Genomic DNA, 21,630 nt, shown 5'->3' on the forward strand with positions numbered 1-21,630 from the left:
GCGGCAGCAGACGCCCCAGCCCCAGCAGCAGCAGCACCCCAACAGCAGCTCGGCCTTCACGCCCATCTCCTCGATCTCCATCAACTCGCTCAGCTCGATGCAGCACCCGCTCAACCCGCTGAACCACCTGCACTACCCGACGAGCCACCACCCGGCCTCGAGGCCCTACCTCTACGAGGCCTTCAACTCGCAGAAGGCCTCGCCGACCTCGTCCGCGGCCTCGGGCGTAGGCGGGCCCGGCGGGCCCGGCTCCCAGAACTCCTCCTTCCCCAACCAGCTCATCAGTCTCCACCAGATCCGCAACTACGCCCACCAGCCGAACCTCGGCAACCTCGGCAACCTCGGCAACCTGAGCAACCTCAGCAACCTGAGCAACCTCAGCGCCAGCATGGAGAGCCACGCGCTCCTTGGCGGTCTCAAGGACAAGCAGTAACTCCCGATCCCAGACCCACCCACCCCCCTTTAACTCTATGGCAATACCGAAATGTGATCAAGGGCCGCCGATCTATCTCGAGCTCTCGCGCTCCCCCCTCCCCCCGCACGATGACGCGCTGCTGCTGCTGCTGCTCACGACGACGACCAAGGAAAACTACGAAGCACACACCGGCCCTTTGTAGCTCTAGGATACTAAGTATACATTGTTTGTAAAAAATTATTTAACAATGATCCATTGTTTTTATTATTGTTAATCCTAAGATATAACGTTAAGTTGCTCTGAATATGCATTGTTTATATTAATATTATTATTATTATCATTATTATTATATTATTATAATATAAAATTGATTGATGACGACAACCGTCACACGATTCACGCGCGTCGAGTTCATAATAATAATCGTCAACGTTATTATTATAGCCGGCGTACTTATTATTTTTATCATTATTATTATCACTATGCTACTATTACTATTACTAGGCTCTCGCACGAATACGCGCATTGTTTATACGAATGTATTAGTTATTTATCGATAATCAATTGTTTTCAACATACTTTTTGGATTTATTGTATAATTCACCGATCGCGGCACGCCTCCTTCGTAATGCAACTGTATATAAAAATATTATAACAAAAAAAAAATCGTTTTTAATGAAAATAATTGATTATTGAAAGTGTTAACTTATTTTTTTCGTCGTCCAGAATTCGATCACTATGAAACTTGGAACTCGTATTTCGATCGTGAGCTAAACGATTCGCTCTCGTTGATATAAAAATCGTTATGATAATAGCAATGGGACTGTCATTATATTATTTATTTTTAAAAGATATGCTTATGTAGTTAATCATCGTCGGAAAGGATGAAAGAGCAAAAAATTTGTTTTCTTTTTATCTTTTTGGGGTTTAATAGGTGCATTATACGCGTATATGCGATTAGAAAGATATATCGCTGCTAGAGCGAATGTTACAGTTTTTCGAGGGAGGTTCATCTCGTATACAACTTGTGTATAATCCAAAAAAAAAACGAAAAAAATATACGTCAATTGCAACAATTGCCAAACTCCGAGTTTGCCAAGCGAAAGTATAATAGTTACATGTCCATAATAAGGATCTTCGAATAGGGCACACAACTATGCTCGAATCAGTTTTTTACTTTTATTTTTTAAGCTCTTTTATTAGGACGCTCTGTCAATAAACACGTTAGACTGTTCCCTGTGAATAGTAGGTATCTCATTTAATTTACCTAGTGCAAGCAAATTTTACAGGTATACATTTTTTCCTTTTCTCTTTTTAAGCAATCGACAAATACGTGACTTGTAATTTTTATTTTGTAAATGATGTTATAGAAATACGAAAAAGCCAAGGGAAAGTCCGAGAAGACTATTTATGTCGTTGAGAATCGAAAACCTTGTAAAAATGTTTAACGAACGAAATTATAGAATAATCTTGATCAACGAAATGAAAAATGTACAGAAAATAACAATTAAAGTTGATTCCTCACTTGAAACAATTTGCCTCTCTTTCTTTCGTCGCATAAAAACCCAAATTTTCAAACCCGCACAAGGGTCTGATATGCATTTTCTACGAGCTTTTCATTGTCTGTCATCAAAGTCAGATCGTATAGCTCATAACTATGATAACGAGTTCAAATATTAATATTATTCTTTGTTCTTATTATTATTGTTGTTGTTGTTATTATTATTATTATTATTATTATTATTATTATTATTATTATTATATTTATGTCGAGCGAACGCGAACAAATTATAAGTTATTTTTTATTAAGGCAGACAGGATTGCATTAATCTTTCGGTGCGTTTCAGCAATAACGATACATACTCATATTATATATTCGTATCGAGTACAATACAGCTTATCGGCGGTCGTCGTACAAACACTATGCGTTTTAATCACGCTTATCAAATTTCTACAATTTTGAATTTTTCATTTTAGTTCTCCTAAAAATCACGTCGAAGAAATTTATTTCGTCAAAGAAAATCATTAGAGTAAGCTTATACTTCGCCAATCACAATGTATAGAACTATACGTATGCAAGCATGTATATGTGCTGGTCCAAGGGATAGAAATGCAAACATCACGAGATGCGATAAAAATACAATTTCCAAGTTTTGCAATTTTTCACTTTTTTTCGTGTGTATGATTGTATAATTAGGTTGAGTAATAAGCTATATTAAAGATTAGCGAAATTTTTTCATAGGAATGTTAAAGTAATTATCTTGTTTTAAGAAACTATCGCGCGTTCTGTGAGAATGTCGTCGGCTGCAATTTCCTTGGTCAAATCGCGATCACACTCGTAAAGTATTTCTGACAAGTTTTTATCTAATAAGAATAAAAAGAGTTTTTATTCGAAACGTTTGATAAGAGTCTGGAGGTGATTCAAGTAAAATTTCCAAAATTCAGTGTCACACTCTTGGCTCGGATATGTATGTGTGTATATATATATATATATATATGTGTGTGTGTATATATATATATATATATATATATATATATATATATATATAATACACACGCGACTCTTCATAGATAGTTCATAGATATGTAACATACTACATATGATAATATTAACGATAACTTGAACGTTCAGCAATTTTTAACGAAAACTCTCGCGACTGGTGTACTTAGAAACCGTCCGTTTCGCATGTGTACAAAACTTTCGCGTACGCTAGTTTTGATGCGCTCGCGTACTAAAAATCTAGCATATACCTACTACTCGAATATGTCATTGGGTCATTCATACGTATACAGTGCATATGACAAAAACTTGAGTTGATATTATGAACAGCGTGATGATATTGTAAGCCAAATTTTCAATTGTATACAAAAACGAAAGAATATAATTATATATTCACTATAAGGCCGTGCGCATATATTTTTATTCTTTTAAGTGACTTTGCGTGAAAAATTTTGTAAATGAAACGACGACGCGGATCGAAATTATACTGTACACGAAAAGAAATACAATCAAGTACTCGACGTTGGGATATGTAATTTCGTTACAGTAACATTGTACTACCGATTACACGCACTTGCTTGCTCACTGGAGTCAAACTCTCTAATTTTGTCTAAAACATCGCAGACCGAAGCTATATATTAAGACGACGATATTTTCGATATAGCGAGAGACGAAAACTAGGACGCAAACGAAATATTAAAGAAAGAGTCAGTGAAACGGATGGTGAATATGGTTCGCGACGAAAACTAACTTTGTCTTTTAGAATTTTACTACGCGAAAGTCACATGTATGTCGATCGCGATTTAGATGTTTAGGCAGCAAAGAAAAGTTGCGAGGAATCCCTGTTGAAAATATATACCTGGATTCCAGGTGAATAATCTATATAAATTCATGTGGATTCCATGTGGATATTCCATATGGATATCCACATGGATATCCACATAAATCCATATGAATCCATATAGATTATCCACATGGAAAATCCACCTGGATATACAGGTATATATTTTCAACAGGAATAATTATAATAGCGTATTAATTAAAAAGCATATATATAATATAAGAGAGAAACGAAAAAGCAACGCGCGCAAATGCGAATGATGATTGTAGCGACGAAAATTAAACTGTGCGGCTATAGAATGCGAAAGATGATGCGACTGCGCGTACGAGCGAGGAGTAGGAAAAGAAAAATAATTTCTAATAGCTATAATATTATAGAAGCTGATGATGGGGAGAAACAATATAATGCGTGGTACGAACAGAACTGTGATATTGTTATTGTATAAAATTTAAATAACGGAAGAGATAAAAAAAATATGGAGAAAATCTAAGGTAAAAACTATATCGTAGGGATGAATTGAATATATTATATATATATATATATATATATATATATATATATATATATATTATAACATTGTATTTTACAAGAAAAGTGCATTCTTAAGCGCTTTGGCGCGATCGTGCGTGCGAGAAATATAGAGAAGAAAGAATGTGACGAGCGGGCGGCGGAAGAGTGCGTCGGAACTATTAAGTAAATAATTAGATTATAATATGGAAAAGCATCGAGTAGACCTGTGAAATTTCGACGCTGCTCGTGATTTGAACTGCTCAAATGAAAACTCGCATATATAAGTATAATATTACAATAGTTGAGAGAGAGAGAGAGAGAGAGAGAGAGAGAGAGAGAGAGAGAGAGAGCGAGAGAGAGAGAGAGAGAGAGAGAGAGAGAGAGAGATGAGCGACGAAAATTTTGCAGGACACTTACTTGTTTCTTCCTCTTTATGCCAACTTCTGGCTCCGGTGTCTAAATAATTCAAACTATCTGTAAGATAAGAAGCTGGCACGCAGGAGTAAATGCGAATTATACTGTAGATGAATGAATGTTTGGAAAACGACTAAAAGGCAATTGAGGAAACGCATGTACACAATACTATAGATATATTATACACTACTGTACTAAATGTTTTGCGACAAAATCGACGCGACGATGTATCGAGGGTTTTTAATATTTAAAGGGATAAGTGAAGGGGAAGCGGAAGGATCATCGATCTTAGTTAGTTAGTTAGTTAGAGAGAGAGAGAGAGAGAGAGAGAGAGAGAGAGAGAGAGAGAGAGAGAGAAGGCGAGAGCTGGGAGCAGACGATCTGTGCGCCGAGGTGCTCAGTACGCACATTCGGGGTATAACGCAGCGGCTATAAATGAGCATAGGCATCGGCCGCAGCAGCGACGACAGATATTAACAAAGTCCGTAAATTTATTAGATAAAGTGTATACGTGGCGTACGAAACCAAGGACAAGCGATTCCTTTGTATACTTGCGGCGAAGTCGCTTGTTCCCCTCCTCCTTTTTCTATATACGAGAGCATTTTTGCGAGACGTTCCGCGGGTCTTGTTTCCTGCGCGAGGCATCTTAATTATGTATTTGTCGAGCAATGCGTATACCTAAGTGTATGTGTGTGCGCGCGCGCGTGTGTGTGCGTGAGCGCGTGTGGCGTAATGAGACGCGAACACGCCTGCAAATTAATAGTTGTATCGAGAGAAGCACTGGAAATTTCTTTATGTTATATATATATATATACACACACACACACACACACACATTATACATGCGACTTGATCTTTGTATACCTCCCTTGTTTTTCACATTCAAACAAACGTTTTGTCGAATACCGATTATTATTTCTCAACTGTTCAATAAAACCAATTAGCTTTGACATCGCTCGGCCTCGTACATTCATATTTCCCCGCACACCTACAGCCAATACGTATATCATTATAAGCATTGCGAGCTTAGAGCGCGCCGCCGCAGCCTGCATCGCGGCCGTTCGGCGATCATGTCAAGTGCATCGCTCGCTCTACTGCGGCGCAGGATTATATTCTAGGTATAATAAACTTTACGAATTCGTCCTTGAATGTCGCGTAAGCGACTATGCGCTGCAGCGCCCATATTATACTAGCGCGCACACGTTCGCGTAAGAACAGCAGGATAGCGACCATGTATATATAGAGCAGCGAGCGCGAATAAGAGCACGAAAGAGCATCCAAGTGAGACGTGAGGAAGGGAGGAGTGACGGAGACGCCTGCTTAGCTCGTGATCGTTCATTTTTCTCAGTTTGCTTCTGCGTATACTTATGTATATCTATATAGTTGCTCCTTTCTTGCGCCGCCGCTGCACTGCATGCTGCCCGCAAAGTGACCGGCTCGCGTTTTACAAAAACGCAGAACGAAAGTTAGCGGTGCACGGACTGCAGCTATTTGCTGTCATTCTGCTGTTACGTTTTTCATTCAACTTTTAGCTCGAATCTTTTTCTCGGCAACTGCATATTGGCGCGGCTATAGATTCCATGTACGTTAAGTAGCCTATAAACTGCAACAATAATTGCTTTTTCGCATCATCTTTCCGGTTATAATGCGAGCTCCGAGATAACCTGCGTGCAGTTCATCTTTTTGATACGAGTGCGCTTTCTAGATTACATGCTTCTCTAGGATTTTCCATATTTTTTCAACTTACAATTATAGTATTTACCTGTTACGCTGAAGTGTTGTAGAAATTACGTAACATGATGAAAAGTGCTTTTGCTTTTGAACCGTCGCTGTACTAGGAGAGATGCGCCCAGTGGGGATAACCTTAGTCATATTTTGGGAGTACAGCTCAGTTAAAAAGTTATCTGCGCAAATGTAAGACCCTGATTTTACGAGTATCTGAAAATTCCTACCCAGTATGGATAGTTTTAGCTATTTTTTCTGTAACTATTTGCCTACCCTCAACGATAATAAGATATTTTATGAAGCAACGTGCATAAACCGAGATTTAGCGAGTGCATTTTTGCACGAGCCTGACTTTAATCGAGGTTTATGCCACGGCGTGTCATAAAAAATTTTAAGTGATTTTCTACCTAATATATTAATTACCTAATTTTCAATCCTCGTGTAAAATAACTTTCGACACTTTTCAATGTTTACTTATAAAACTGAAAAAAGTCGTTTTTATACGTGACGCCATAACTGGAGTAAAAAATCAATAATCAAGTTCAAATTTTAGATTTAGTTAGCATTATATTATAGTACCTTGATCCCTTTCTTTGGGCTGTTTATGAAACCATTTAGTTTCATATAGTTTCAAAGATATTAGGCTTCAAAATTTTGTTTTTTCACCCTGTATACTCTATACAACTGAAAACTGCATCGCTTAGATCTCAGCTTCTACTTAATGGATTTCAATCTATACCTAGGCTCGTTTTTCCTGTTTTTTCTAACCAATTCGTTGAAAACAAGATTTTCAGTTACGCATTTTCTTTTCATGTCGATTTTTCGATTACTAGTAATTTTAGACGCGCTCCGCAAACTAAATGTTGAACTTTTCTTAAAGATCATGATTATTGAAGGTTATTATAACTATATAGACTGCTTTAATTCCAAGTCCTTTCATAAAGCAGGTCCGGAGTCCTTCTGTTTGTTTCTCTTTGGCAAATGGTGCGCGTTATCGTGACGAATGTCAAAAAGTACAAAAACTTTAAAGAATTATATATGAAGTGAAATATGAAGTGAACAATTTTGATATTGAAGCAATACATAATCTTGAAGGAAGCTACGTGCCAAAGAATTGGCAGCGGTTTTTTTGCTATAAATTCAAAATATAACAGCCTCGAATTAGTTTGTTCAATAAAACACAATTATAGACGAAATAACTCATCTAAAGTATAAGCTCTATCTGTTATTGGAAACTGGAAACATAAAATTATCGCATATACTAGGAATATATTTTTAAAATTATATATTATTTATAAATATTTTAGGCTTAAACACATTTCGATAAAGAGACTAAGTAAAAATGAATTTTTCTTCTTTTGGTTTTCTAGCAAATTTTTCAAGTTATCGTACCAAATTCTCTAAATTGGCCGAATGTTCCAAAATGGTGATTTATAATTCTACAAAAATTATACCTGCAAAAATATTCTTACACGCGCGAATATGATTCTTTGAAGAACTTCAGATGTATCTAATTTTTTAATAAGTTTACCTCCTATAAATATAGTAGTAGCATAAATTGCAAGGTATGCGTGTTAAAATGTACGAATATGAAATGTTCAATTCCATAATGGCACATTTTTTTTTACAGTAGAACCTTTGCAAACATGTAGAACATTAATAATTATTGTACACGCGCATCTACAATTTTTTAGATAATTCTGAAGCTCTATACAAAGATGTGGATGGCGATGCTCCGGTGATGACAAGAAGATAATAAATAATAAATATACAGTAGAAAAGTACCTATTTTATTACAGTCTAATTATCAAGGTACTAGAGTACTATACGGGCTGTCGGGCGCACCGCAACCTTATATTCTTTGAAATGAAGTTTTCTAATCTCTACAAAATATTTAAACATTTATATCTTATTGAAATACGTTGTTTTATCAGGCCAATCAATGTTAATCTCAAAGATATTAAAAGAACTTTTATTTTAAAAAAGTTTCGTAAAAAATGAACGATCCGTTATCATTCTATAGCTGACCAAAATTTTGTGTTGTGTTTCTCTTTTCAATTTTTTTGTCTTCTCCCAACTTCCGTTCTTATATACTCGAAACTTCCGAGGCGCGAAAAATCAAATCGAATTAGAAATAAAATGTATATATAATAAATAGACGCATTCGGTGCATAGTATTTATTAAAATGAGTCCAGCTTTGCTACTCAGGAGTTTTGGGGCTCGCTGAACATGAATATCGCGACGGCAACAGCCTCCGAGGTACCTTAACGTCGTCTCTAAGAGTTTCAGGGGAATTTGTAGCATAATTAGTCGAAACTCGTTACTCGGAGGTTTATGGGGTCGCTGAACATGAATATCGCGACGGCAACAGCCTCCGAGGTACCTGGTGCCCAGGGTGGGCCGTATCAACGTCGTCTTCAAGAGTTTCAGGGGAATTTGTAGCATAATTAGTCGAAACTCGTCACTCAAGGTTTTCGGGGGTCACTTATAACTCCGTAGTTTATGAGGTATGTGTGGATACTGGTTGTAGGTATTGCTGTGGAGATAGATTCTAGCGTGTACATCTATTTATTTTACAAATCTTATTTGACGGTTGCTTTTGAACTAAAACTAATACTCACTATTTTAACAACAGTTTGATGATTCTCTTTTAAGTTAGTGAGGTATAATGTAATATATCTATCGAGAGGATAGTTTTTATTATAATTACTGATTACCTTTAAAAATTCGTGAAATCTTTAAAATAAAACCTTTCTTGAAGGTAAAAGGTAGGCAAGTATAAACTGGTTTTTATTTACTATTAATTTTTTATTTGATGCTGATATAATTCATTCAAATAATTATTTATATAAGTGACAAGCTATGGTAAAAAAATATATGAAATCAAACAGTTAAATGACAATTACGTATTTCGAATAAATTTATCAAATTATTCTTTAAAAGGATTTATAATTTTATTGTTTTCCTAACGTCATTGTTAATTTATTAGCGGCATTCTACACTACTATGAACATACCCATATAATTGATAAACCCGTCGGTTGATATTTCCTAATGTGAATTGTTGATTTGATAAAAATTAATAACATGGTCAAATAAACTTATAACGTCCTTCAAATTTAGTGAAACACAACATCATGAATAATAAAGCAGATATTAAAATATGGAAAATTATCATTAAAAAATTATTCTTTTTATCTCACCGTAAAATTATTAAGTGACGGGTTTATCAAGTATGTTTAATCAGTAAAGTTATGTTTATCAGTAAAGAGCGCAACCACGAGTTTGGATTTTCATAAAAGATTGGGTAGACTAAATAAGTTATTGCAAAATTACTGCAAAAAGGAGCCTATATTTCGCGCGCAGTATTTCCGCTATAACTTCGGATTCTCTATATTTTATAATTTTGTGCGGGTGTCATTTTAAAGAAAAATCTTCATGTTACTGTAGTATTAACGATTAATAACTTTCAAGTTGCAATTATCAATCAATTCTGTTTGATTGTATATTATATGTCTGTTTTGTAACTAGGTTATAAAACTTTTAACTATGATGTGAACTATTTTCAAATGAGAGTGTATTTACAAAATATAATTACAAAAAAATTAAAAAATAAGATTTTTTGCACTAATTTTGCAATAACTTCGTTTCTAAATAATCTTTTTTAAAAATTCAAAGTCGTGGTCACGCTGATCGTTACTGTAGGGAGCACTTTTGTTTTTGTTAAAAGCCAATAGTTTAATTATACCCAATCAGCATTGGGAAATTTTATAAAAATTGTAATGAATTCTTAGTGAATGCTTTTTTTCAATAAGTATTTTCATAGAATTCTTAATGATAGTTTCAGGTTTTAACGAATGTCCGCTTCAGAAGCATTCATAAAGAATAATTATTTTTTAAATGAAATTTCGCAGCAGATGCTCTGGTGCCAAAACAGAAGTCATACAGTAATCACCAAGTATTCCTTAGTATTTAGCATGAATTAAATGTTCATTCATAAAGAATACTTATACTACGAAATACTTTGCTTCTGATTAATACCATTTTGTATATTTGATAATTTTGTTCATAAAGAATATTTTATGAATACTTTTCATACAACACTATGAAATACTTTACTTTCAGTTGATAACATTTTACATTTCAGACATTTATTTATAAAGATTACCTTTTTAATACTATAAGTCTTCATTTAATGCGGACATTCGAAATTTATGGTTTTATGGCCATTTAAACAATTTAATTGTCTATAACTAGTTACCTGATCAATTTCGGACTTTTCACCCTCGAAATTCGTGTTGAGGATGAAAAAATCCATAGAAATCACCGAGGTGATCTAAGTACTGTCCATTCCAGTCCGACGAGAAATGCTCGCAGCGCCTATAGACTACTTATAGAGTGCGCTTTTACACATCAGACAAGAAAATGTTACAGCGCTTTACCTACGGACATGCGCTATAGCAAAAACCGGACTAATCAATTGGCACATTCAACACTACGGATGTTTACAAAAGGCGCTATATCGCATTATATATGCTACCAGGCTCAAAGAGATGCGACCGCAGTAAGTATATAGATGCACTTCGCGTTTTAGGCTATGCTACTTTTGATTGCAAGTCCATATAAGTGGTTCAACTCTGGGTAATTCGCTTATCTTTATAGGGGCCTTTGAATTCCTAAAATTTATCGATTCAGCCAAAAATGTAATTTTTTGGACTATTAAAAAAACGCGCTGCCAAATATATATGGACCAAACTTTTTTTGGTATATATGTACTGGTACAAATGCGAACTTTACTACACTTTGAAATAATAGGGCAAAGTGATGTGATAAATATCGATATTCGACATACATTAGCTGCTTCATTGTGGAAATCATGAAGCTATACTGTTATGCTGGGAACTGTGGACTTACAGCTGTAACTGCTGCGATATCTCATCTACTTTTGAGGCAAATACTTATTCTTTAATTGTCGCGAATATTGCATCTGTGCATGATGTGAGTGATAACGCTACACCTATATATACAGAGTAAACAATAAGTGGCCCTATTATCAGCTGGTGTGTCATACCACCCCCCCCCCCCCTATCACGCGTACTTTATTTTACGCCAAAACGATGGATATTTTTTTATTGCGACATTTTTTATGTCAGAAGACAAATACATTGCAAATTACTGAAAGTAACACATTTTACAACTTTGCCGCATGAAAACCTAGCACATTTCACGTCGTTTCCGCGAAGCCTATAACGCATTTCACGAAAACGCAGCAGCAGTTTCGTGGCATCTGCATTTTTAAAAAATTAACGAAATTTGTAAACGCGTATTGAAAATCTCACGTAAGATCTCGCCCTAGACCATCCGTGAGATTTTTAAATAGACGTAGCGTTCCCATGCAAAGAGCCAGCTAGTATAAAGTTATTAAATTATACTAAGCTTTCTTCGTTCTATAAATAATATTAGTTTGAGTCGAAAAACGTGCTAGTAGATTCGCGCCACGAAACAGTATAATTCGATACTAGTACGAGAATGTGAATTGAGCCCGTTGTGTCAAGTAAGGCTGAAATCAGATTCTCGTACATGTATGGAACCGTTTTTTTACACGACATGTGCGAAGCTCGATTTAGTACTTATACGCTTTTGCGACGAAGCGGGAACGAATAACCGTGTTTTGCACAAGGAGTGTCAAAAAGCTTTTGTTTGCCCGCTTTGAAAAAAAGGTGGACTTTGATGTATAACTCACATAATTATTTATTAAATTTGTGATGATTAAAAAAAACAAATTTATTTAAAAAAAAAATTAAATTTTCCCTTTCCATAGGATTGTTTGAATAAAAGCGTGGTTGCCGTGTCAAAAATAGTCACGTCAGCCCTGCTCACGCACGTAGGAAAAAACGCAATATAATACGTCTGCTCTTTACAAAAACTATGCAGTAAGCACAAAGGACTATAAGTAGATTTTTAGATCTCATGTCGTTGAAGTACTCGTCTTCGGCTCGCAAAAGCACTCGCCTTTGGCTAAAAAAGATTTATACAAAATTTTATAAAGATGAAAAAAATTCTGCTGATAGTTTTGATACCCACTACTTATTTCACTTGAGATGATCCCACGTTTTAAACGCGTTATGATAATAAAATGAGATTGGTAACAATAAAATCCCTAAACCTATCCCCTCTAAAAAAAGTGATGGCCTATGTTTTGAACATATAGACATAATAAGAGAGATCTCTCTTATGTCTATGGTTTTGAAGCATTTTTTGTGAAGCATTTAATACGTGATTCTGATTGGTTGCCATGGTTTATTGGTTATGAAGCGACAACTGTGTTAAATGGCGCCAAAATTTAAAATGTAATTTCAATTATAACAATAAAATCATTATGTTCAAATCATTCTGAATCAGAAATTTGAATTTAGCATTTTTAGCGGCTTTACTTTTCCCGTGACACTTTTTAAAGAAAGGATTGTAAAATTTTAAGTAAAGTTTTAGAGGTCAAGTAACGAATTGGGCAACAAAAAACTGAGCGCGCGTAGCGCGCTGGACTTTGCTATATATAGTTATAATATAAATACCAATCTTATATGAATCTTATGATTTCACAAAGGAGCGCCATCTGAATGCAGTTTTCAAAAGGTGCAAGCAAGCTGATTCACGTTTCACGACTCACGTATATCTATGGCGCGTATATCGGTATATATATGTACAAAAGTAACAAGAATATGCTATACTGGAGAGAGGGAGCTAGGGAGCACAGCTCAGCTGTCAAAACTGGGTGGATTATCATCGTTTTTGACAATTACGAATCTCCCAATTAAAGAAAACTAATTTTCGTTTTCCAATGTTTCGATAAAATATTAAGCTTCGACGATGGCTTTTCTGGAAGTACGTCATTTTATGTATTAATAATCTCCATGAAAATTCTACCAAAAATTAGTCTGAAAATTTTCAAATCTTTCAGGTTAGTCTTTTAGGTATAGTTCAGACTAATTTTTGGTAGAATTTTGTATTTAAACAAATTACTTACGGTAATAATTTTAATGTAACTGACCATTTTTTCTAGTGGCGTCGCTTCAATTTTTTCGAACTCAAAAAAGATGTGGATTCCGGAAAAATTGCCGAAGCTCTTGGGGTGAACTTTAATTTATACTTACTAATATTATAGCGGTTATCTAGATTGCAATTTTTTCACATTACATATTTTGTTTGTAGGAAGCTCGTGTAACAGCAGGAACAAGTGGGAATGGACACTTGGTATTCGGAGATAATATTGGCAATGTTCATTTAGTAAATAGACAGTATGAAATTCTAACATTTAGGGCATACGAAACCAGCTTGACTGCTGCACAGCAAGTCCAAAACTCCACATTCCTTTTCACAATTGGCGTAAAGTATTCTACAGTTTGTTTTTAAAACAATTTGGAAATATTATTTTAGATTATTTATTGGCAATTTTCAGGAAGATGAACCTGGATGTAATCCAACTATCAAAGTATGGAATTTGGCAAAAAAAGATAAACAGGGATATCCTACCTGCGTTCGAATAAGTAGAGCCATACCTAGTTATAGAGCAGTTCCAGCCAGTGCATTATGTGTTCACTCGAGTTTAACCTTAATGGCTGTAGGATTTGAAGATGGATCCATAATGTTGTATAGGTATAAAACCAAGGCCTTATTTCCTTCGTGATTCTAATTTTTTACACAAATTCAGATTTTTATGAAAGCATATTTTTTCAGAGGGGATTTAACAAGAGAAAGAAAGAACAAAATTAAAGTTTTAAAAGACAGCAGTGCTGTTGTAACAGGACTTGCGATTAAGTCCACTGGAAAACAAACTTATTTATTTGTAGCTACTACTAATAGTGTTTATCTATATAATATTACAATAAAAGATAAGGAATTTAAATCTGCTTTGGATAATATGGGCTGTGCGAGAAAATGCAGTATTCTTGCAGAATCAAAGCAAGATAGTCATTTTATGATTAGTCGCAATGACGTAAGATTTCATTATTAAAACAACTTTTAAGATTATTTCAGCTTAATTGAATTATTGACAGGATATACTTTTTAGGCTATTTATTGTTATACTCCAGATGGAAGAGGACCATGCTATGCAGTAGAAGGCCAAAAAATAATGTTAGAATGGTTTAGAAGTTATTTAGTTATAATTACCAAAGATACAGGAATAGTTAACAGAACTGCAACTACTGTATCCGCAAAACCAAGGTATATGTATGAAATATTATTCTTAATGTCATTATTTATGTTATCTAAAAGTTTCGTATTTTAGCACTATAGAACCTATACCTCCTGGAGCTGATAAACATATGATTACTGTTCTTGATATTCAAAACAAATTTATTGTATTTTCGGCATCTATGTTATCGGTTCAAGCTGTTTTATCAGAATGGGGAGGATTCTTTATATTGAGCGGAGACTCTAAATTATATCATTTGGATGAAAAAGATTTGCAATCTAAGCTAGCATTACTTTTTAAAAAAAATTTATATGATGTTTCTATCAGGTAATTAAACGAATTTGAATGTTTTATATAAACACATTCACGCTAAATTCTAACAATATAAATTTTTACAGAATAGCAAAAAATCAACATTATGATACAGAGGGACTTGTAGATATTTTTCGCCAATATGGTGATCATCTTTATTCAAAAGGTGACCATAATGGTGCAATAGAACAGTATATCAAAACTATAGGAAAACTTGAGCCATCTTATATTATCAGGAAATTTTTGGATTCCCAACACACAGATTATTTAACAACATATTTACAGGCTTTACATAAACAAGGTCAAGCAACTGAAGATCATACAACGTTATTATTAAACTGTTATACAAAACTGAACCACACAGATAAATTAAAAGAATTTATCATGGTAAATATTTTTAAATTGCTTGATCATACAAATTTAGAAAAATCAATCTCTATCGTATTAAATAATTTTCAGACAAAAGATCGTGAGGTGGATTTTGATGTTGAAATAGCTATAAAAGTATGTCGACAAGGTTCTCCTGAAGATGCTTTACTGCTAGCACAAAAGCATGGGAAACATGAGTGGTATCTCCGCATTCAAATAGAAGATAAAACTGAATACAAGAAAGCTTTAGAATATATAGCTACTTTAGATTTTGAAGAAGCAGAAATGAACATGAAGAAGTATGGGAACATTCTTATTGAAAACGTTCCCAATGAGGCAACTCAATTTTTAAAAATTCTTTGTACAAATTATATACCAACTAATAAAGCATTACCAGAAAAGGTAAGAACATAATTTTTTGTATTTGCTAGCCAGTTAGTAATTTGATAACAAATTTATTTCCTAATGATTCATAGGAGCAATCTGTTGAAAAGGCTAATCCTGAAGATTTTATACATTTATTTTTGAATAATTCTGAACGGCTTGTTGAATTTTTGGAACATTTAATAAAGACTGATAGCAAGTGAGTAGTAATCAAAGAGAAAATAAAAAATTAAATTTATGAAAAATTTTTTAAATTCTTCAAAAATCAAATTTTATGAAATCAATTAATCATTACTTGATTGAAATCTTTCACTTTTACAACAGATGGAGTACACCAGTATACAATACTTTAGTTGAGCATTATTTGCATGTTTGGTCTTCATTAAATGAAGAAATATCCAAATTGCAATACGAACAAAAAGTTGTTCGTCTATTACAAAATTCAAATGCTTGCTACGACAAAGACCAAATATTAATATTGTGCCATCAACATAACTTTAGGCGAGGAGTGCTTTATCTATACGAAGAAAGAAAATTGTATGCCCACACAAATATAATATGTTTTATAATATTTATTTTTTGTAAAATGTCTAATCATGAATATTTAATATTTTTGTTTCCGTTTTTTATAGATATCAAGAAATATTGCAGTATCATTTACGTGAAGGAGATAGTGAACAAGTTTTAGCTACTTGCAATAAATTTGGTCGTCAAGATCCAAATTTATGGATTCAAGCTCTTTGGAGTGTTGCTTGGAACAAAAATTCACCACCTAAATTATTATCAGATATCCTTGATTATATAGGTAAGCTGTTTTTTTTTTGTTTTAGTCAATCAATTTAGAGTTCATAACTGAATAACATTTTTTAGCTAAGGAAAAATTATTATCACCATTGATGGTAATTGATGCTCTATCAACGTCATTAACTTGTACTCTTGGAGATGTTCGAGGTTATTTAAACAGTGTATTACGCCAAGAGCATGAACAAGTACAATCTGACACCGAGTTGACAGAAAAATATCGAGCAGACACAGAAAAATTAAGAGAACAAATACAAACTATCAAAAACAGTACAATTATATTTCAAGGGTCACGTTGTAGTGCTTGTCACCATCAGTTAGAATTACCATCTGTACATTTTATGTGCCAACATTCTTATCACCAACAGTTAGTACTTTTGATACAATAAAATAAAATAAGTAAATAAATAATATGTATTATTATTATTAATTTAATTTATTTTTAGCTGCTTTCAGAGTTTTTCAGAAAATGAAAACGAATGTCCAGCATGCATGCCAGATAATAAGAAGTGGTTAGATATTATAAGAGTACAAGAACAATCCAAAGATCTCCATGAAACTTTTCATAGTTTATTAGACAGAGCAGAAGATCCTTTTTCATTAGTAGCAGATTACTTTGGTCGTGGAGTTTTTAAAAAACTGATGGTTATTACTGAGTGGCAACAATCTCAAGTGACTAAACGACCAGTTAAGCAAGAACAAAAATCAAATTACAACAGCTATGGACCTGGTGCAGAAGCAAAAATTCGATTAACAGAGGGGAAAAATACTGCATTAGGTATAATATAATTTTATTCATTTTTATACAAAAACGATCATAATATAATAATTATCATTTTACTTTATTAATAGTTAAAACAGAACAACGTCGTAACGATCCTTTTTCGTCCCAATCAACATCAAGCAATTTGTTATGTGCAATAAATAAACAAGATGTTTATTCTTCATCATTAGAAGCTAATATTGCAGGGAGTAGTTTTTCAACACCGCAAAATAGTACAAGAAAAGAATCTCCTGTACCAATCCGTGAAGCCAGAATTATTAATAACCCAACACCAAAATCTTCTCCAGCTGAAAAAGCATTCATTCCACCTAAAACACCAATTGTACCATCTAATCCTTTCATAGAAGATTATGATGAGTCAAAAAATCCATTTGCAGAGGAAGATGATGATGACAAAAATAATCCCTTCAAAGATGACTATGATGATGACTACGATAAAAATTTGAATCGATTTACGAATTGATTTACTGAATTAAATTTGTGTGCATTGTACAGATATTATGCATCAATAATATGGTTCAATACAGCGACGTTACTTTTTCACCCTTTAATATGTATTATTACTTATCATAGATTTTATGTAAAATAATATATATTTATATATGTATGTATGTTATTTTTATTAGTCAAAATTTCAAAAAATTATTTCATATATTTGTACATACAGTTTTCAGTTCTCTAATAAATTGTGTTATATAAAGAACTAACTAACAATCCAAGTGTAAAAATTGCTGTACAAAGAATGTTTACCCTTATTGTATTCTTTAGAGTTTTTAAAAATTATCCCTGCAAATTTTCCACGTGCTTACTTTGTTACTTATTGTAAAAGCATTAAAAGTATTTAAATTAATTGGATTTAAAGGTTTTGGGGTGACTGCTGTGAAGTACTGTTCAGTACATTTTGGATTATAAAAATCAGATAGCTTAGGCACAATATCTTTATCTCTAGGTTCTGGATCTTTACTACGCATAAGTCCAGTAGGAAGTTTATCGTCGTCTATCGATAAATCTATCAAGTCTTTATACACAGCCTCGTATGGAGAAAAATTTAATGCAGCTGTTACCTGCAAAATTAATGAAGATATATTATTCAATAATATACACAAAATTGTACAAATGAAATCAAATATTTTTTAACATACCTTTTCAGACACAAAATTTTGATATGTTTTTGGTAAATGTTCAATATCTTTGACTAATTTTTCTTTTTCAATATCTTTTAATCTCTTCATCACAGCAATCATTGAATTATATTCTGGACGAGACAGTAAATCCGTAGATAGTATTCCTCTATCTTTATGAACAATGTTTGCATGAGAATTATTATTGTGTAACATTCCTGCTTCTACAGAGACATTGTTATTATTTCCCATAACGTGAAACACAGTACTCTTTTTTACTTGTGTTTGTGACTTTTTATTAATTATGTTATTCTTGTTGCTTGAATGAGCAAGCTTGAATTTTGCACAAGGCATAAGCTGCATTGGTTTTGCTGATTTACTTCCAATTTTCTTGGCAGTCGCACCAGTAGGTACCTTATTGTATGCATTAGTTGCTTCTTGTAAAATTTTATTAGATACTGGTAGCGATTTATTTGGAACGGATCTAACTGAGACATGCTCAAAACAATTTTCCTTATTTTCTTTTTCAGTAATTTTACTCATGTTTGATTTGCCAAAATTACTTCCACTATTAAAATTGAGTTTTGGCTTATTACTTGAAATTTTATATTCTTTGCTATTTTGTTTTACTTTTGTATCATTAGATGTATTAACAACTTCGATAAATTCTACGTCGTTATCTTTACGATGCTCAGTCAAGGTTTCAATAGAAACAGTGGCCTTTAACACATCGCCCTTTAAATTACTATGAGATTCTTCTATACTCATTTTTTGTATTTCTTCTATACAACTTTGTACATCATAAAATGACATTTCTGATTCATTTGTAATGCTTGGTTTGTAAGAATCAATTTGTGTTAATGGACTGCATCCTTTGGATTCTTCTGATACATAAATAGAAGGTATATGTTCAGAATTTATCAATTGTTCTGCATCTAATCCTTGAATATTATGTTTGTTTATTACACGCTGACCATTGTCTAATACTTTGATTGGAAAATTTGTAGGCACAATACTTTTGACTTTGACTCTTCCTTTGCTAGGTATAAAGTTTCTTCTTTCTTTGTCTTTATGATCGCTTTGATCAACAGTTAATTCATGACTTTGGCAAAATCTTACTTTTGGACGTTCCATCATCTTTCAGTCTCTAACCAAACTTTATTATTATATATACATATATATATATATACACTTGTGGATTTTTTAAAGGAAATTAAGCGTTGAAAAATATTTAATCTTGTAAGAACATGCTCAGTCCATAAGATGAATATATTTAATATAAGTATATATTTTTTTTATATCTCAAACACTAAATTCAAAAGAATTTACATTTGAAGACTTTATTTTGTAGTCGATTTGTAGTCGATGAACACGCACATACACATAGGTATATATGTATGTACATACATACTAGATTCTACGTTATAATAAGGCCGTAGATATGTAAACAAAAACTAATCTCGAAAACTAAACAATGGATATAATTAATAATATGCGCTTATATCGCGTGGAATGGACCATGGAAGTCGAATTCGGTCATTCGTCTGTCGTCGGATATGAGTTGACACCAATATATATATCTTGACGCTTGACCGGGTTGACCGTGTAATAACACGTATTGCGATGATTTGACAAATAAGTCAGTGTTACCAAAATCATAGATATAAAAATTGAATTTTGAAATTCTTGTACTTATTAGTTAGTAGTCTATCTGTAGCCACTTACTTTTTTTGCCTATAGTAAGTATAGCTTAGCCTTAAGTATAATTTTAGTCTCTTGTCACTGGACAAGACAACCAATAAATATTATAGAAATATTTATATTATTATATAGTTTTCTATATATTTTTTGTGATTGATTAATAATTGTAAAATTTACCATAAGCATTATGTGATTTGATTATGCTAAATTTGAGTATATGAAAATTTTCGAAATTTTTTACAACTCACTATTAATAAATTTCGTTCAATTTCAACGTGTAACTATAACATTTGGAGATGGATGCCGGTTGCTCAATGTAGTATGTATATAGATAATGACGGGTAATGTATAGACAACGAATATAGACTTCCTATAGAAGAACGGTTCTGGGTTAAAATGGGGGGACGAAAGCTTGGGTAACAGGCCGTTAGTTCTGTTACCCAACCGCTCGGCGGCGCCACCTATGAGTTTCCTACAGCTTGGCGCGCATATGAGCACGCACAAGCAGACGATTCATCATTCATGCAGTATATTATGTAAAATATACTTTTTAACAATAATGAAAGTAAATAAATGACAAGAAAATGAATAATGAGTGTGTAAGGAGGTTTTACAAAAGTATTGGTTGCGACAACCATATTTTTCTGACTAGGAAAAAACCGCGAAAACGCAGCTCCTGTCAGTTTCCCGCTCGATCCTGCTGTGTAAACAGCGCGAAGAGAGCTTTACCGCAGTCTCTGTGTTTGTTGGTCATTGTAGTCGACAGTTTACAGATTTTTTTTGCAACAAATAGCGATAAATAATAGTAGTGAATAGGGAAGTACATCGTTCTAGTTTCGTGAGATTTTTTTGGATAGGTTTATCGTGTTTAGCGAAGAAGATTTCGTGGTCAGCATGTCGCCTCCACGTGCACTTTGTGTCTACACCGATTGTGGAACATCGAAGGCAAAAAATCCTGATTTGACCTTTCACAGATTTCCCAGTGATGAGATACGGTAAATCTGTTTATCACGAGTGTTATTAGAGTAAATAAATGTGAAAATTCAGTAATCAGAGGTTATAATAACGTCCGAAATTCATGAAAATCTTTATACATTAGTAAAAGTTTCAGATGTAGATAAATTAAAGGAAAATTGCAGAAATAAACAAATAATTTGATGATTATCAAGGTAAAAAGTCTATACAAAACATTTTTAACGAGAAATTTGGTTTTTTTGTACCAAAAATAGTGATGGTTTTGGATTTCAATTTTTTGCATGAAATGTAAATAATTTATGTGTATCATCATCGCCATTCCTACACCTATGCTTTCCTTTTATCCTATCCTTTTCCTGATGGAAGAAAACTTAGCCACCTTCCCGATTGGTTTCCATCGAATAATATTAGTTTGATTGTTTTTATTTTGATGGCTGTTTTTAATTATAAACAAACTAATATTAACTAAGAGCAAGTATCCCGATTTATTGTTTTTACGCACACTGTAGCGAAAATTAAATTTTAAGTATCACGTAATAATTAAACTATTATACACTATTACAATTTTCATAGTGCGTCACATA

At 33.4% G+C, this 21,630-nt stretch overlaps 3 protein-coding genes across 5 annotated transcripts in view; 2 read left to right on the forward strand and 1 right to left on the reverse strand.

Annotated features, from left to right (window-relative positions):
* Positions 1-1,949, forward strand: part of LOC100678062 (zinc finger protein rotund) — a 68,421-nt gene extending 66,472 nt beyond the window's left edge. For both annotated transcript variants that reach the window (XM_031933011.1, XM_016987408.2), the window contains exon 6: positions 1-1,949. This exon is cut by the window's left edge and continues 830 nt beyond it. In XM_031933011.1, coding sequence (XP_031788871.1) covers positions 1-433 — 433 coding nt within the window. In that variant the 3' untranslated portion in view covers positions 434-1,949.
* An 11,143-nt stretch (positions 1,950-13,092) lies between these two features.
* LOC100117720 (vacuolar protein sorting-associated protein 11 homolog) lies at positions 13,093-17,960 on the forward strand. Of its 2 annotated transcripts, none has more exons than XM_008205913.4 (15): positions 13,093-13,287; positions 13,466-13,534; positions 13,615-13,788; positions 13,862-14,058; positions 14,140-14,398; positions 14,474-14,628; positions 14,693-14,926; positions 14,998-15,298; positions 15,371-15,682; positions 15,757-15,863; positions 15,989-16,201; positions 16,297-16,469; positions 16,535-16,832; positions 16,912-17,243; positions 17,318-17,960. In XM_008205913.4, exons 1-15 carry the CDS (start codon positions 13,273-13,275, stop codon positions 17,710-17,712), a joined length of 3,234 nt encoding a protein of 1,077 aa, XP_008204135.1. In that variant the 5' UTR covers positions 13,093-13,272; the 3' UTR covers positions 17,713-17,960. The 2 variants fall into 2 exon arrangements, with proteins under 2 accessions (XP_008204135.1, XP_032458039.1); XM_032602148.1 differs by having other exon boundaries at positions 13,128-13,363.
* LOC100677952 lies at positions 17,447-21,265 on the reverse strand. The gene is made up of 2 exons (XM_003425775.5): positions 18,392-21,265; positions 17,447-18,313 (listed from the first exon to the last, which is right to left on the reverse strand). The coding sequence occupies exons 1-2, from the start codon at positions 19,505-19,507 to the stop codon at positions 18,023-18,025; spliced, it is 1,407 nt and encodes a 468-aa protein (XP_003425823.1). The 5' UTR covers positions 19,508-21,265; the 3' UTR covers positions 17,447-18,022.
* Between the last annotated feature and the right edge of the window lie 365 nt (positions 21,266-21,630).

Source organism: Nasonia vitripennis, assembly GCF_009193385.2.
Source record: "Nasonia vitripennis strain AsymCx chromosome 5 unlocalized genomic scaffold, Nvit_psr_1.1 chr5_random0004, whole genome shotgun sequence".
Lineage (NCBI taxonomy): Eukaryota > Metazoa > Arthropoda > Insecta > Hymenoptera > Pteromalidae > Nasonia > Nasonia vitripennis.

Excerpts from the sequence above, each read along its gene's own strand:
- LOC100117720 (XM_008205913.4), top strand. Across the intron at positions 13,789-13,861 it reads CATTCCTTTTCACAATTGGC|GAAGATGAACCTGGATGTAA; the intron begins GTAAAGTATTCT and ends GGCAATTTTCAG. Across the intron at positions 14,059-14,139 it reads GGATCCATAATGTTGTATAG|AGGGGATTTAACAAGAGAAA; the intron begins GTATAAAACCAA and ends ATATTTTTTCAG.
- LOC100677952 (XM_003425775.5), bottom strand. The coding sequence starts at position 19,507 with ATGATGGAACGTCCAAAAGTAAGATTTTGCCAAAGTCATGAATTAACT. Across the intron at positions 18,314-18,391 it reads AAAATTTTGTGTCTGAAAAG|GTAACAGCTGCATTAAATTT; the intron begins GTATGTTAAAAA and ends TTAATTTTGCAG.